The sequence below is a fragment of the Miniopterus schreibersii genome (assembly GCF_964146895.1).
Source record: "Miniopterus schreibersii genome assembly, chromosome: 3".
Classification (NCBI taxonomy): Eukaryota; Metazoa; Chordata; class Mammalia; order Chiroptera; family Miniopteridae; genus Miniopterus; species Miniopterus schreibersii.
This window is the reverse complement of record NC_138103.1, coordinates 35,912,599-35,930,089: the sequence shown is the minus strand read 5'-3', so window position 1 is coordinate 35,930,089 and position 17,491 is coordinate 35,912,599. Positions and strand designations below refer to the sequence as shown.

Here is a 17,491-nt window from a genome sequence, read left to right as displayed (position 1 = left end):
ACCCTGGCACCCGAGGCCTGACATGACCCAGTCTGGGCCTGACCTCTCTGACCTCTGAGGATCCAGCACACTAGCTTTCTCTTCTGCCCTGGATGGAACCTACTCCCTGTCACCTCAGGACCCTCATCCTTTCCCTTCGTTCTCTGCCTAGCAGGCCCAAATGGCAGATCTCACCTGACCACTGCCTACTCTTCTTCGCGAGTGTTCCCTCAGGAGGCTCGCCTTGCTTCTCCAGCCAGCATGGATATATTTTATTCACAGTACTCATCACGTTTTCATTTACCTTATTTACTCTATGAGGCCCTCCTCTCACTGTCCATTCCTATATCCCCAAAACTCAAAACTGGTACCTAGCATATCAAAGGCCTTTAATATATTTTTGTTGGGAAAAAAAACAAATTGCTCTCCAAGAGGGCTATAGGGATTAATGCCCCCATCAGCAGTAAGAATGCCCATTTTGTCTCCTCTCTCATTGAAGCAGTTTTCTTAGAATACAGCTCAAGAGATGGAATTGTTTTGGACACCCCCCCTTTCACCCCCCCACATGGGATCCAGAGGAGAAGTAATGAGGCTATTTTCTAATAGATACTGTTCCCATATGAACAAAGATCAGGCACAGACTGTTACAGCCAGGTATGTTCCAACAAGGCCCCAATAGGATTTTACTTTCTCATCTAATTTAAGTTCAATAAGATTCCTTTTTGTTGCAACTGGACTCAAGGGAACTTACTAAAAACGTTGCATTTAGCAAAAATTAGTGAATAATCAGCTCAAGTATTTGGAATGTGGACAGGTATAATTTCTGTGCATTTTTATCCCAAATAATCCAATTGTGTTAGTGCTTTGATTTACAGAACCCTCTCTAATCTGTTAATTGTTAACATTAGCATGTGTATATTTTTGTATATTAATTTTTTAAGAATTTTAAATTTTAAAAAAGTCTTGTGAAGAGAATTGATCTATATAAAATGTATTTAATACAGAGAACATCAAAGCACCTTTCATCAGGTAAAGGTCCCTATGACATATATCAGATTATACTAATCAAGTCTCCCTTTACCTACAAACAAATTCTGTTTAAATACAAAATAATACAGTTCATGTCCCTATCTTTTCGTGACAAATCTTTAGCATCACTTGGGGATCACAATTCAGCAAAATAATGATTGTGTTTTTCAAAAGAAGATAGCTAATACAAAGTTTTCTAGTTTAAAAATAGCACCATTTACGGAAGGAGATATGTTTTTTAAGTCCAAAGTCTCTAAACAAGTGATTTACCGAAATTCATGCAAAATAAAGTTTGAGTGGCTGATTGTCACAACTCTCTTGTGATCTGGAGTGGAAAACAGAACATAGTAAAAAGACAGAGCAAAACAGTAACTTTGAAGAATCAAAAGAGAGAGAGAGAGAGACACACACACACACACACACACCCCTCCCCGACAGCGTATGCATATGTGCGTATGTTCCTTGCTCTCTGCCAGCTGCATCACCAGTCCGGGACCTCAATCACAAAGGGCGTTTTCACGTCGATCTTGCCACTGTTGGTGATGGCGCAGTCGGTGAGTGGTCGGTCGTGCCCATCAGTTGCCTGAAGCTCTATGGAGTGGACCACTGTCTGGTGAGAGAAAAGCAGACCCTTCTGACCGGCAAGTATGGCAATCGAGAAGTGAGATCAATGCCAAGTCTTTCAGCCCAAGTGGGAGGTAAAGTTTTTTTTCTATGATTACAAAACCATTCAAACTAACCATGAAAAACTTAGAATATTCAGGAAATTTATATATAACAGAATAAACTTTACCCACTACCTTGCTAATTAGAGAATATATTTATATATTTCCTCACTTCTTTTTATTAGCATTTTATTTTCTGGGGGAAAAGTTAGATATCTTTGCCCGGCTGGGCGTGGCTCAGCAGTTGAGCATCAACCTAGGATCCAGGAGATCGCGGTTCAGTTCCCGGTTTGATTCCCAGTCAGGGCACATGCCCGGGTTGTGGGCTCGATCCCTAGTCGGGGGCATAAAGGAGGCAACCAATCAATGATGACTCATCATTGATGTTTCTATCTCTTCCTCTCCTCCCTTTCTCTCTCTGAAATCAATAAAGATATATAAAAAAAGATATTTTTGTAAACACCTACCTCTAATAAAATATATTTCCACTCACTTGTTACAACCCTAAGTAACAGTTAACATGGAGTTTGAGTCCATTTCAGCTCCACCTGTCATAGGTCTAGGCATCATCAATTGGGCCAGAAAGATTTAGAAGTGGAGCTCGTTCTGGGTGTGCCCATTTTAAAACTGACCCAAGCCATTAATCCATAGGTTGAGTCTAACTCTAATGTAACTCCATCCCACAGTGGTGTACAGGCCCCTTTCTCTGCCATGGGAGATTTCACAGGCCCATGTACTACCTCGTGTCATGCTGAAGGGGGGAGGACTGGCCAAGGACTGGGAAGGTCAGTTTCTGGTGTTTCCCAAACACGGTTGAGACAAAAGTAGCAACAGAGTGTCTCAGGAACTTGGACATGGTGTCAAATAGTCCAACTTCAGGCTTAGATCAATTTAAGATAAAAGGGCAGCATTTTTCAAATAATATATATTTCGAAGTAGACTGTGTGTGCGCACATGTGTACCTAAAGCAGTGACTGCACATCCGAATTACCTGGGCACTTTTAAAAAATGCTTACTTAATGGTTAAAATGGAAATTCCCGTGTTATGTATATTTTGCCACAACTTTAAAATCCTTATTTGTGGGCTCACCTCTGGGGGTTCTGCTTCCGTAGGACTGAGGTGAGGTCCAGAGATCACAACCCAGATGATCTCTGGAGAATCAAGAGATGGAATTCAGGAGATTCTCTAAATTCCCTGAAACTCTATGAAACATATACACACTTATTTTTTCTAGAGAAGTCTATAGTCTTCATTAGTTACTCAAAGAAGTTTATAACCCATAAAATGTTAAGGACTGTTCCTTTAAGACCAGGCAGCTTTAAGGGAGACCTTTAAGACCAGGTCTCCCAGGAGGCACACCAATGGATAGAAGGAAATTGTCGCTGCAATCAGGGCAATAAGACAAAAGATCTAGAAGACTAAAAGAAAAACCATGACCAGAAGAACACCCAAACCTTGTACTCTTCAGTTCTCTTACAGCGTAGCACAATGTTGCATTAATATATAGTCATTGAATGGATGAATGAATTAGTTTACATTTAAACTATTTAGAACCTGGTTAGGCCCCAGTGGTAAAACACTCAGACTGGTTTAACACATGCATGCCCATGTTAACTTTGCTCATTTCAAAAGCAAAGTCAAATAAGAGACTTGAGGAGGGCTGGCATTGATTATCTAATTTTAAGACTGCATTCTTTTGAGGACAATTATGGCTCATTAGAATATAGGCATGTCCTTTATTGTGATGGGTTGTAAAGTGATATATTAAGTGACATGTCTTTGCCCTAGTTCCCTCTCATCCCACTTGCTAATGAGAATTCTATCTCTGACAGCTCAGGTTGGGCGCTTCCTTTCCTTGTAAGGGAGATTCTGAGTCGGCCAGCTCATCTCCTGACTTTCCGTTGGGTAAAATCAGAACAGCAGGTGGAAGTTGTGGGAAAATTGCAATGAGTGAGATAGGTTTATTTACATTTGGACGAGGGAGGTATAACTCACATGAAAACAAAACAAAACGAATATGAGAGGAGACAAGGACTGTCAGGGTTGGGTTGGGCAGACCTTACAACTGCCAGTTCAGGAGTTGAGAGAGCTACTTTGGGAAGTTGCTGAGGAGAAGAAATATTGAAAGTGGAAAAGAATGAGGATTTTAAGAAGTGTTCCCATGGATTATGAATTGGACACCTTTGATATTTTGTGAGACAGCAGCAGAAATCTGAATTCTCTTTAGTAATTTTGGGTACTATACGGTGTGTCTTTAAAGGTGACTATATTGACACTGAATTGCATGGGGTGCTAGGTTCTTTTAAATTTTATTTTTAATTGTGGTAAGAAACATATAATATTTATCATCTTATCCATTTCTAAGAGTACAGTTCAGTAGTGTTAAATATATTCACATTGTGCCCAGCCGGGCATGGCTCAGTGGTTGAGCGTCGACCTAGGATCCAGGTGTTCGGGGTTCGATTCCCAGTCAGGGCACATGCCCGGGTTGCCGGCTCTATCAATGACTCTCTCATCATTGATGTTTCTATCTCTCTATCCCTCTCCCTTCCTCTCTCTGAAATCAATAAAGATATGTATGTGTGTGTGTATATATATATGTGTATATATATATGTGTGTGTATATATGTATATATATATGTGTATATATATGTGTGTATATATATGTATATATATATGTGTGTGTATATATATATATATATATATATATATATATATATACACATTGTAGTGCAACTAATCTCTAGAACTTTTTTGTCTCGCAAAACTGAAACTCTATACCCATTGAACAGTAACTCCTCATTTCCTCCTCTCCATAACCCCGAGCAACCACTATTCTACTTTATGTTTCTATGTATTTGACTTCTTTAGATACCTCATATAAGTAGAATCATACAGTCTTTTTATAACTGGCTTATTTCATTTAACATTCTCGAGTTTCATCCATGTTATAGCATGAGACAGTATTTCCTTCCTTTTTACAGCTGAACAATATTCTATTATATGCACACACAGTGCCCTGGTTTTATTTGGTTACATTAAAAAGAGTTTCCATTTATAACAAGTAGTGAGATATATTAACTTACGTACTCAACTTCTCCATGTCAAGTCCTCAGCTTCTGCCCCAATGCTCCCAACAATTAAAATGCCATACCATTTATAATTTATTCACCTTTGAAGAGGCCAGTCAGCATATAATAATGGATTAAAATAAATTATTGAAAGTACTCTCATTATAAATATAAAGCTTTGAAAGAAAAAAAAATATATATATCAAGTTACCATGCCATCAATGACTTTTCCAAATACTACATGTTTGCCGTCCAGCCAGGAGGGCTTGGTCAAGGTGATAAAGAACTGAGAGCCATTGGTATCAGGCCCGGCGTTGGCCATGCTGACCCACCCAATGCCATAATGCTTCAGTTTGAAGTTCTCATCTGGAAATGTCTCACCATAAATGCTTATACCTGGTGAGACAGAATAAGAAAAAGGAGAATCAACAGGTGCTGTAGGAAAGTCAGTTCTTCAAAGGGAAACATGAGGTTTTAGTAGAATTGGTAAATAGGAGCTGATAAGAGTGAGGAATGGGGAAAAGATGGTAAAACATAAGGCGAAGTGGAGAGCATAAAATTAACTCCTTAAGGACTGAAACAAACACATAAACGAAGGCCTTAAATTTGACACAGGATGGCAGGATACCCTCTGGCCTCAAACCAAGGGCCAAACCCTGACCAAGCAGCTCAATGATTTCACTGTGAAGTGAGAGGGAACTGAAGCGCAGGATGTCACTGTAAAGCCAGAATGAAAGGTAGATGAGGCATCCTCCTGGCTCAGTCTCCGTTCCGAGGTTCAGGGCACTTGTCCTGGGTCACTCCTACCTCAGCATACAACTAGGGCACACTAAGCACACAATATACACCCTTAGCTAATTCTCAAAATAACCCATAGAATAGATATTCTCAACCCTGGTTTGCAATGAGAAACGCAGGTTACAAAACTTGAAAACAGCAGAACAGAACTTGGCCATCTGGCTTTCTGACTCCAAAGCAGATGTTCTTTGCTGCCTCAGCACTAAGAGCAATAGTAGCCAGCCTGGAAGTCATTAGGCACGATGACATCAGGGCTTGTCAAAATACACAGTGTGATGGCAACTGGGATCCAACCTTGAACAGAAGAACGAAACGCAGGCATATGGACTGGAGTTCTAGCAAAGCAGCAGGTAGAGCAGAACACATTTTCCCCATAAAACAGCAGTGTAGACCATGAGAAGTATATGCTCCCTCCTCTGACACCTTGAGTGCCTGTCATGTTCACCTCCTCCCCTTCTGCAGGGTTCCTTATCCATCCATTGCCAACCTTAAAATCCTGGCTCAGTTAGAAGGACCAGGAGCGGATATCAAAGGCAAGCAATGTATGGCTGGTTGGTCAGTGACATGTGAGGCGACCTGGCAGGAAAGCTCTGCCCACAGAGGAGTCATATGCTAAATTAAGTGGCCCACAAGGTCCTACCTCCAAAACTCAGAGAATTTTAACTCAAAACACATGTGCACACACTTGAGCATGTGCGCACGAACATGCGTGTGTACACACACACACGCACACACACACACACTGGGCAGGGAAGGCAGAGAGAGAGAAATGTAGAAAAGGGAACACAGTAAACCTCAGTCACCATTCCTGCCTGGCCCAAGGGCAGGACAGTGAGATGTCAGTCCCAAGGGGACCTGTCCTGTAGCTGCAGGCGTTTCTAGTGAGGCCCAGTTCTGCAGCAGCTGGGATTGCTTCCCTACTCATCCTCACCAACCCCATTTCCCCAAGTAACCTGCTCCATGCTACATCCCCACAGCCTGCAGCATTTTTACAAGGACTCAAAGTAATCTTCCTGAAGTGCCTGACAAATCCAAGCATTTAATGGTAGTCATTTTGTTATAAATAAACCATTGCAATAAGCATAAAATTAGCAATAGTGCTAGAAAATGGACTAGGTTTCTTTAAAAAGTTAGCAATGTAATATCCACCAAAACTAGTATTTACTATTTTAAAAATCTTAAGCCTGAGATAAACTTATATTCTGTGTAGTTATATACACCATGTGTGTTCAGGAAAAGAACTCACTACATTTCTAAGGAAAAATAGTCCAGGTTGCTGAGTAGCTGGAATCCTCAGTAGGAAACAAGCTCAGGGAGATTCAAAACTCTATAAGTTTATTTGTACTTTACAGAACTCTAACTTTGCTTATAAAAAATAATTTATATTATAATTTTGACAACTCATCTATTAATTTTTATTATTTAAAAGCCCAACAATTAAAAAAAAGAATTTTGAATGAAGGGGATAAATTCACCTGCAATCATGCACCTAAGTACCAGTCTCATCATTCCAGAATGATGTCCCCAGTCCTCCACCAACATCCAATTTGTAGCTAGCTGCCATCAGAACACACAGTGTTATATTCTGCCTTCCCTTCCGATGACAGACAGCTTCCTGTACTGCTACATGCTAGTAGTCTAGAATTTTAATAACTGCACAATAGTCTACTAAATGAATGTGTTTCCACTATGGAAACATAATGAACACCAAAGTAATATTGTTTAAAATTAGGAAGCCTCACTCATTCATATCTACCAAGATTGGCCCCCAAAACTCTACCTTCCTAAAGAATTAGTTTGGTGGTTTTTATGACTTTGTTCCTTAAATCTGGGAACTCAATATACTGGCTTAATTTTAGGTTTCAGTTTAAGTGGGAAAGGAAAACTGCGAAAGGCAATGTTACCGCCAGTGCCGTCTCCGTTGGTGAAGTCTCCTCCTTGAATCATGAAATCTTTGATGACTCGATGAAATTTGCTTCCTTTATATCCATATCCTTTCTAAAGAGATTATGTCAAATGAATATACAAGTAGTTATAGCCCATTATGAAAGATAAACCCCAGTGTTTATCTGGAAATGACAAAATGAGAAAATTATACAAAATACCTACAGAACTCGATTAGGTCCCTGCCATGATTTACTGTTAGAAATGTACCATTAACTGACCAAATCAATAAATATAAGTAAGCAAACTGTGGAAGTATTAATGTGAATAAGAAGAGAGCATTTTCACTTGATGATTGTTTCCTGATTTCTAGAAGCCTAAGGCTACTGAGGGTCTGAAGAACACAGATTGTATACAAAAATGAATATTATAAGATGTCTCAGGTCAACCTGACCTACTAATTTAACACTTTTCCCCCCAGAAGACATCTTTATCTTGCCTCAAGAGAAGGAAGATCCAACTTGTGCACCAAAAAGAGATAAAGCTGAGACATACCTCCCCTGTTGCCAAAGCAACAAAATTGTCCACGGTCTTGGGCACAACTTTTCCAAAGAGGCCAATCACAATTCTGCCAACGTCTTTGTCTCCAATCCTCACATCAAAGAAAACCTGCATGTGGTTGAAAGACAGAGAGGAAGGTTATGTGGAAAAGCCACATATACAAGGTAAGTGAAAATGGAAATCTGTGAATTGATCCACACACGAAAGCCCTGCCCACCAGTATTTTACAAAGGGGTCGTGAGGGAGCATGATATAAGTTAAAGGAATTCTAATTCTATTCTGTGGGCGCATTTTGCTCACAAATATTCATTCAACAAACATTTATTGAGCACAGCCTATGGGCCAGACACTGTAGTAGGTACTAGGTTTAAAGTTTGACTCAATACTGTCACTGTGGGCCAGTCAAGTCTTCAAAAATTCCACTTCCTCACGCACCCAGACAAGCACTGCTGCTCTTTCCCATTTCCCAGTTTGTGGGTGAAGGTTAGAGAAGAAACTGTTTATCTTCTAAAATGTAATGCTCTCTAATCTTGGAAGAAGAAAAAAATGGTGAGGAGATAAATAGGCTAGCCATCCAGATTTATTTTTTTGTAATTTCAAACAGTGCCACATTCCCACTGAGTTCCCAATAGACATCTAAGGTCCAGGGGACTGCAAAAGACCATCAGAATGCACAGCAGTCTCCAAGAGGCCTGCCCCTTACTCCCAAGCACAGTAAGGCACCAGGTCCCCATCCTTGGCCAATGGATAGCAAACATTATACTTGGGTCCTGACAAAACCTTTTACCGTGTAAACAAAGATGCTGAATTCAGTTGTCATGTTACACAAGTAACATGTGCTCTTTTTCTATCACAACATTTTAGGGCAGAAGAAAAAAACATACCCAGAAGAGAGTGTGAGTCACTTTATTACAGATAAACTTTCAAAGTTCTCTTCGACTTTTTAAAAAACCACTTTTCATCTGAAATGAAGTTATATACATTTTGCTTCTCAAATCACTGTGTGGAGATGATTCTGAGACGGAATGCTTGAAAAGGCCATGGAGTCGAAGGGCATTCTATTAGTGAGTTTAGATTATATGAACCAATTTAATGTTTGAATGGGTAAAAAAAGACATTCAAAAGATGGCTTTAAAAAACATAAGAAGGGTTGTCAAAGAAAAAGATGTCTTACAGTTTAGAAAAATCATGAAGTAAAGACTGTCCACTTTCAGTTCAAGACGAGAGCTTCTGCCGGTACATCAGCACGGCTGTCACAGGTGATGTGACATTTAGTGTTCCGTGTGGCGTTTTACAATTTTTACATGGCCAAAGCAGCAAAAACTGTGTTATTATTTATCCAGTAGGACAATATAGAATGCGTGAAAGATCTTGATATGAGGCAGTGCCATAGAGGAGAGGAATACAACGTGGCTGTGTTCACACACTTGAGCCTGGGCCCGCAGAGCTGGTTTCTCCACAGCGATTTCCAAGCCAAGGAGTAAATCCTATAACCAGCAATAGTTAAAACAGCACCGGAAAAAGAATCAGGGATGGCATTTTAAAGAAACAGTGTATAAGAAACTAGAAAACCTGCCAGACTTTTAACAAAAAGAAGAGCAAATAAAGCCCATGAATGTTTAGAAAGCAAAGATGATAAAATTTGGGGAGCATGAGAAGGCGAAGTGCCTCTCACCCAGCATAACTAAAAAAAAATCCTATTTTCTTAGATGCAGCCTAGCATGTATATTAATACAATCCCCTCTCCCCCCAAACCACAGTACCCTTTAACTTCATGAGTGATGGATAGCAAGAAAACATAGCAGAGTTTCCCAACTCTAATGGAAATGGTCAAATCTTATTTAGTCCACAAGTATTTATGAAAAATCTATGTAAAAGGCAATGTGAAGTTACAAGCTACACAAGAGGGCCCCTATCCTAAGGTAGCTTAGATCAAGAGATGAAACAAGTAAAGAGATAACCACAGTACTAGGCAGCATATGACAAGTGCCCAAGAAGGCTGCATCCCCAGGTGGGGGGGGGAGAAGGGCTGCAGGAAGGCATCCTGGAGAAGGTATAGATGGAAGGGAGCAGCCTCCAGGGACAAGAATGGGCCCAACCCCTACTTGGCAGAGTTCTTCTGGAACCAGAGACCCCAGGCAGGAAATGTGGTCTGTGTGCAGAGAAGTAGTGTAGCCCTTCTGACCATACCCCTGGGAAGGGAGACCCTCACCAGTTCCAGAAGGCAGAAGAAGGGTTTGGGGAGGCACAGAGAGGAGACTTTGGGAATATTATACAAGCTGGGGGGGTATCTAGGGGCTTTTAGACCAGCTCAGGAACGAGGCACTGTGGCCTGCACTGGGGTGGTGGCTGAGAGAATGTAAGGACAGAGTAGAGGGGAGAGGCATTGAAATCACGGGGGAGAACTGGGAGGAAGGGAAGGAAGAAAACAAGCATGACCAAGTCAGTGGTGTCTCATGTGCTTTACCTGCATGTCTTATGTAATTAATCCTCACTACATCTTTTCAGGGAGAGGCAGGGACTATTCTCACAGGTTTTCAAGGAAGAGAAGTGAGGATTAGGGAGGTTAAGTGATTGACAGAGATTTCCCCACCAGGAGTGAGAAAGCCAAAATTTCAAAGTGAGGCTGCATCCAATTAGACTGCAATTTCTCATTAATAAGGCTCTCTCAGTCCAGGCAGGGAACCTCTAAAGGGTAGAAAAGGTGTTTTTAGGTCCCCAGGGGCCAGCATACTGTCAGCACAAGTTGAGGCTCAAAAAATGCTAAACAGCTCAATGCCCGGTGATATTAAGTGAGAAACAGGACATACACACCTAGCCGGAGTGAGGGTGGGCTCAGTGTGGAAGCCAGGCAAACTCTCCTACTTTACACTTTCTTGCCCCAAGATCATCTCTGCCTTTGCTGTGTGCCCTTGGGAACAGGCCCTGTGCTCAAAAAGGGGTGGGGGGCTGTAAAGCCCCTACTCTCATGGAGTTTACAGTCCCACAGAACAAAAACAACATTACAGCAGTAGCTGTAATATAATGGGAAGTTGGGTTTTATGAGAGGACAAGTACAGATGAAGTACAGTTAGAGGTGGCAATTATCTGTGGGGTTCAGGGCAGGCTTCCTGGAGAAGTTGGTACTTGGATCCCACATTGCACTTCAGGAGCGGGCACCTCACTCACTCCTTGTTTTCCCTCGAAGCTGCCCTTGGAGGTGATCTGAAAATTATGGGGCACTAGAGACAAGGAGAGGTAGGGGAAGAGTGAAGAGACACTCAAGTAGCCTGACCCAAACCCCTGTAGGGTTAATCCTGTTTCCATTTCCAAAGTAAAATGAGCTGTGATGTCACGGAAACCCAGCTCCTCCACTAACTGGCTCTGAGCTCTTGTTCCTTGTCTGTAAAACAGATGATTTCTTTCAGGTCTGGGCTGCTACAGAGGGATTAATAACACAAATAACTCTAACAATTGACCTCTTAAATCAGGAACTTAAATCAGACCTAAGCACTTTACCTGCTTTATCACATCTAATGTGCAAAACTCTCGTGAGTAGGTATTATTTCCATCTCCATTGTACAAAGGAGGAACCAGAGCCTGAGCCATCAGATAACTTGCCCAAGATCAAGATCACCCAGCCTTGCTCTCATGGCCACTCCACGCTGTAGAAAGTGCCAGCAGGCTGTGAAGAATACAGCTGGAAAGGGGGCAGCGTTATTTTCTACACTCTAGGTGCCTGACTACATAGAACCCACGGCTCTGCTGGAAAATGCAGGGCTGCAAGTGCCAATTCAGTGGATTTTGAGTCAAATGAGCCAGAGCCCCCACCTGAGCCTGTGTGGCTGGGCAGGAAGCTGGGACAGTGGCCTGACAACAGGACTCATGGACCAGGTGAGTGCCATTAAAGGGCCACCCTGCACTTCACACCTCATTTACGGATTCCTATTTTTAGAAATCAGAGGAAAAGGAAAAGACTGCTAGGGAAAAAAAAACACTAGAGCAGTGGCCAATTAATCTACATTTCCACACTCAGAGAAATAATTTTTAATGTCTCCTTTTTGTTGTTTAAAAAAGCTCACTGAATGAGTAATTAATTCAACAGAGTGGAGTCTGTAGAAAACTTGCCTACGTAATCCCAGAGTAGAACACATGGAAACTCCTCAGTGACAGCACCTTAAAGCAGGGACTGAGATGCTTCAATGCTTCCCTCCTGCAGCCACCATCGCCCTCTTCTCTTGGCTTCCTCCCTCTTCTAGAGGTTTCCAACCCAGGCTGCACACCCCCAGAGATGGTGATTGACTTGCTCTCTAGTAGGTCTCTGCATTGGTAGGTTTAGAACTTCCCAGTTGAAGCTTGTTCCCAAATATTCAGGTGACGTCCTCACACTAAGAATTCTTCATTGTTTATCTGAAATTCCCATCTAACTGGGGCCCGGTATTGCATCTGGCAATCCTAATCCCTTTTCCCCACCCCCTATCTAAACTGTCAACCTATTTCAAGTCCCATGCCCCCCACTTCCCCCATTGCCACCCTAATCCAATCACCGCCATCTAGACTCTGGCATGGAGCCCAACATGACCTCCCAGTTCACTCCCCCAAGCGCCCACAGTAATTGTTTAAAAGTGTATATGAGATCCTGTCAAACCCGTGCTTAAAACCCTCCAGCAGCAATTACTGCACTTAGGATAAAACCTCAAATTATAAGAGTAATTGCCTCAAAACCCACACTCCTAATTGTGACCTCTGAGGCCCTGCATGATCTTGCTGCCGCTCAGCCCCCAAACGCATTTCAAGCCATTCCCCTCCCTCTCATCCCTGCCCTGAAGCCACACTGTCCCAGGCAGCCAGTCCTCTTAGTGGCTTTCCTGTCTGGAGGCCTTTGCCCGTGCACGAAGTTTGCCTCCTTAAGTTTTTGCCAGGCTGGTTTTTCTTACCATTCAGGTCATTTTAAACGTCACCCATTTTAAATGTCTATATTAAGGTTTATTTCCTTCATCGTTTCATAGCTTCATGAATTTTATGATTATGGCTGAATCCTAAGAGACCCAAATATATCTGCAGGCTGAAAGAAGCCCCCTCCCCCTCCTTCAGCTCTGTGGCCTGCACCAGCTATTTCCCAAAACGAGGTAAGTCCAAAAGACCAAGGGGCTGGGAGTAGAAGCAGATCAGGCTAAGTGTATCTCCCCAGGCAGCCTCCCGTGGCCTCGGGGTTCACTCGGGCTACAGCAGATGCTGGGCTCCACCTCCCCTCCCAGCCCCTTCGACCCCCCCTTCTGGGTGGGGTCAGTGGTGAATGCAAGCATTCTCCTCGTTCCTCAGCCCCGTTTCCACTGTGGGACGCCAGGCTGGTTGGTAAGACCACTTGGGCTGCCCCTCCTTCCAGATTCCAAGGCACTGCTGCCAGTAAGTTTTTCTAGCAGTGGCAATTAGCAACTAACCCAACCACCCCCCCCTCCCCTCCGTCTCTCCCGGCACCCTGCCATTACCTCCCAACCTTGGGTAAATATGCTGGGGGGGGGGGGGGGACTGCAGCCGAAAGGGCAGTCCATGGCAGATTTTCTCCCCCTGATCGAGACAAAAAGGCTGGTCTCAGTCATCGGGGTGCCGCCGGTGCCTGCCACCAACACCATCCCAAGTCCAGGGTGTGCCCACCAGTCTGGCGTCTAAAAGCGCACCTCTCCCTCGCAGGGGAGGGCCTGGCTGCTAAATAGAGGGGAGCCCCTCCTCGAGCACGGCCTGTGGGGACTGGACCTGGGCCCTTGCGCGCTGGGCGACATCCGCGGGCGGGCGGCCCAGCTGCAGCCCGGGGCTCGGAGCGCGTCTCCCAGGTCCCCGTCCCTCCCGCGCTCTTCCTGCTGCTGGTCCCGAGTCCCCGCCACGCCGAAGGAAGTTCCCGGGCGGTCTCCTTCCAGGAGAAAGTGTCCACCGGTTCCGGAAGTTTCTCCTAACCCCTGGGCTGGTCACCTCGGACCACGGACCTGGGAGATGAACTTCAAACCACCCGCGGCGGGGGTGCGCTGGGACGCGGGCCATCGGGCCCCCGCAGGTCCCCCTGGAGAACGCGCAGCCCCGCGGCCACCGCGGGCGCAGGCGGCCCCTCTCACCAGCCCCGCCGCCGCCTCCCGGCTCCCCCACCCGGAGGTCCCAGTCCCCAAAGCTCCTCCATCCCTCCCGGCAGGAGGGGACAGGGCACCCTCTGCTCCGTCACCTTGGCCGTCACCGTGGGGCCCCGCTTGCGCACGCCCGAGGACCCCGAAGAAAGCACGAGCAAGCCAAGCCCCAGGCACAGCACCAGAGGCAGCAGCCTCCGGGAACCTGAACCCATGGCGAACGCTGGCGGCGGCGGCTCGGGGCTTCTGCGGGCTGCGGACCGGCGGCGGGACTCCCGGTGGCTGCGCCTGCGCGCTCCCGGTTGGGGGTGGGGAGGGTTAGGGATGGGACGGGGCGGGCCGGGAAGGACCGGAACACGGGGCTGGCCCCGCCCAAGGTCGGCGCGGCGACCGAGCTGGGGGCGCGGAGGCTCGCGGCGGAGGGCGCGGCCGCGGCGCGGGGGGCCGGAGCTAGTCCCGGCGGCTGCGCGGGCGCGCGCCCGAGAGGCGGGCCGGGCGGAGTCCCGCGGCTGGGCGCGCCCGGGCTCTGCGGGGATGGACGGCGTGGGCGCGAGGTCAGCCCGGGAAAGCCCAGGGCGCCCGGGCTCGGGTTCGCGTGGCCGTTTGCGCCCCGCCGGGCCGGGGGGCTGCGCCTAGGAGCCCGGGTCGTGGGCCTCGGGTGCCTCAGAGCAGGCCCCGGCAGCTGCGGGTGCCGGTGCTGCGCAGAGCCCGCAGCTAAGTGCGGGGCGGCGCGCGAACTGCGGGACGCGCAGACGGGTTGACCGGGTTGCACATGATGAATGACCTCTCGTGGCGGTGATTCAATCTGGGGATACCGTTTTTACAAATTTAAGAATAATGTGTAGGAAGATTATGTAATGGCATGGGAATGCAGAAATCACACAGAAATTCTGATCTCAACTGTGAAAATAAAGGACTTTTTTAAATGGAAAGAAATGCACCAAAACATTTACAGTAGCTATGGTGATAGAATTATGGATTTTTGTTTTCGTTGTAATTTTCTGGTTTCTAAGATAAAAGTATTTTATAATCTAGTATTTTTAAAATTTTTTTATTGATTAATTGAGAGAGAGAGAGAGAGAGAGATTTATTGTTCCCCTTATTGATGCATTCATTGGTTGCTTTCTTGTATGTGGCCTGATGGGGGTTGGAACTGCAACCTTGGCTTATGGGGAGGGCTCTAACCAACTGAGCTACCCAGCCAGGGCTCAAAACTTTTATAATCAAGAAAATGTAACTATCTTATAATCAAGAAAATGTTATTTTAAAATAATGCTATTTTGCCCTAGCCTGGTGGTTCAGTGGGTTAGAGCATCCTTCCCTACACCAAAGGTTGTGGGTTCCAGTTAGATTCTGGTCAGGGCACATACCTAGATTGTGGGTTTTATCCCCTGTTGGGCACATACTGGAGGCAACCAATCAGTTTCTCTCTCTTTCTCCCTCCCTTCCTCTCTCTCTAAAAATCAATGAAAACATATCCTCAAGTGAGGATTTAAAAAACCCAGCCTCAATACTTTTTAAATTAGGACTTCGAAACTTTTTTATTTTAGAATAATAGCTCCAAAAATTAACTGCAAGTTAGTAATAGTACTCTCTTGGTTTTCTTAGGAGCTGGTGTCATGACTTTCATGCCAAGATTTTTCTCAGGTAAGGAGATAGGATTTTTATGTGCAATTAAGAGTAGATCTAAAATTATGTTGGGACTAATATATATGCAAAAGGAGTAACCTCAACTTTTGAGGGGTGGACAGAACACTTCTGAATTATTTTGATAGTTCAGTCCAGTGAAGGATCTAATGTCTATCTTCATCACCCCCAACCCCAACAAAGAAAGAGTCCCCCTTTTGTAGCAAGCTAAGGGTATCAGAGCCCTTATCCCACTGAGTGATTCTGTGTATTTACCTGTATTTGTTATTGTAATTGTTTTGTCTGTTTCCTATCAGAGTTCAATAATAACTCTAAGAGCTATTTATTCCTTTTGATGACCTACATTTAGTAAAATGCTTGATATATAGTGATTTCTAGATAAATATTTGTTAAATGAATGCAAATGCCTGTCTAACTAATTTAAAAAATTTTTTTAAATTGGGAAGATTGATAAAAATGAATGAAAGTGCACAAAATATACATATCAGTGAATTATCACAAACACAACTAGAAGCCACCCCCCTTAAGAAATGAAATATTTGTCAGCTCTTTAGAAACTTCTCTTGTACCACCTCTCAATTACTAACACTTTTCCCCCCACAAATTAACCACAATCATGAATTCTTACACTATGGTTTACTTTTAACTGTATATGAGTAGAATCTTATAGTATGCTATATTCTTTTGCTCAAATTTATGCTTGTGAAATTCATGGGGGATTTTTGTGGGTAACTCTTGGTGCATCTTTGTCTTTTTTCCATGAGAATATCCAATTGTCCCAGCACAATCTTCTCTCCTCACTGCTCTGTGATGGTTCTTGTTTTGTGGGAAAAGTATCCATATATGTGTGGGTCTGTGGGCCCTCTACCCTGTAACACTGGTTTATTTGTCTATTTTTGTGCCAACACCACATTGTCTTAATGAAAATAGCTTTATAATAAGTCTTCATATTTAAAGGTACAGGTCCTCTGACTTTGTTCAACAGATTCTTGGCTGTTCTTGACCTTCTGTATAAACTTGAGAAACAACTTGTTACTTTCCATAAATTGGGATTTTGATTAGCATTGCACTGTATCTATAGATTATTTTGGAAAGAAAGCATATTTGTGATATTGAGTCTTCCAATTCATGAACATGGAATATTCCTCCATTTATTTTGGTTTTCTTTAATTTCTCTCAAAATTTTATAGTTATCTGCCTAACGGCTTTATACATATTTTGTTTGATTGATTTCAAGGTGTTTTTCAATGCTTTTATAAATTATACTTTTTAAACATTCATTTTACTGTTTGTTTTAGTAAAATTGATTTTACTAAATTAATCTTGAATATATAAAGTTTGTTAAAAACGTATTCTAATGATTTATCTGTTAATTATTTAAGATTCTTCTGTATAGCTAACTATATCCTTTATGAATAATAAGTTTTATTTCTTCCTCTCTAATCTTTATATCTTTTATTTCTTTTTCTTGCCTTATTGCATTGGTTAGGACCTTTAGTACCAAAGGAAGTGACAATAGTGAGAGTCCTTGTTTTGTGGATTAAATTTTGCCCCCCCCCCAAAAAATATGTTGAAGTCCTAAACCTCAGTATCTGTGAATATGGCCCTATTTGGAAATAGGGTCTTTACAAATATAATCAAGTTGAGATGGAGTAGGTGCTCCCTACTTCAGTATGACTGGTATCCTTATAAAAAGAGGATAGACAAAGATACACACAGAAGAAAACACTATGGAAAGACAGACAAAGAGATTGGAGTGATGTG

General features: G+C 43.6%; 1 protein-coding gene across 1 annotated transcript; it reads right to left on the bottom strand.

The window, feature by feature from the left end:
• Nucleotides 1-958: 958 nt before the first annotated feature.
• PPIC (peptidylprolyl isomerase C) lies at nucleotides 959-14,541 on the bottom strand. The gene is made up of 5 exons (XM_081133671.1): nucleotides 14,179-14,541; nucleotides 7,983-8,096; nucleotides 7,448-7,541; nucleotides 4,957-5,141; nucleotides 959-1,618 (listed from the first exon to the last, which is right to left on the bottom strand). Exons 1-5 carry the CDS (start codon nucleotides 14,293-14,295, stop codon nucleotides 1,490-1,492), a joined length of 639 nt encoding a protein of 212 aa, XP_080989797.1. The 5' UTR covers nucleotides 14,296-14,541; the 3' UTR covers nucleotides 959-1,489.
• Nucleotides 14,542-17,491: the final 2,950 nt, after the last annotated feature.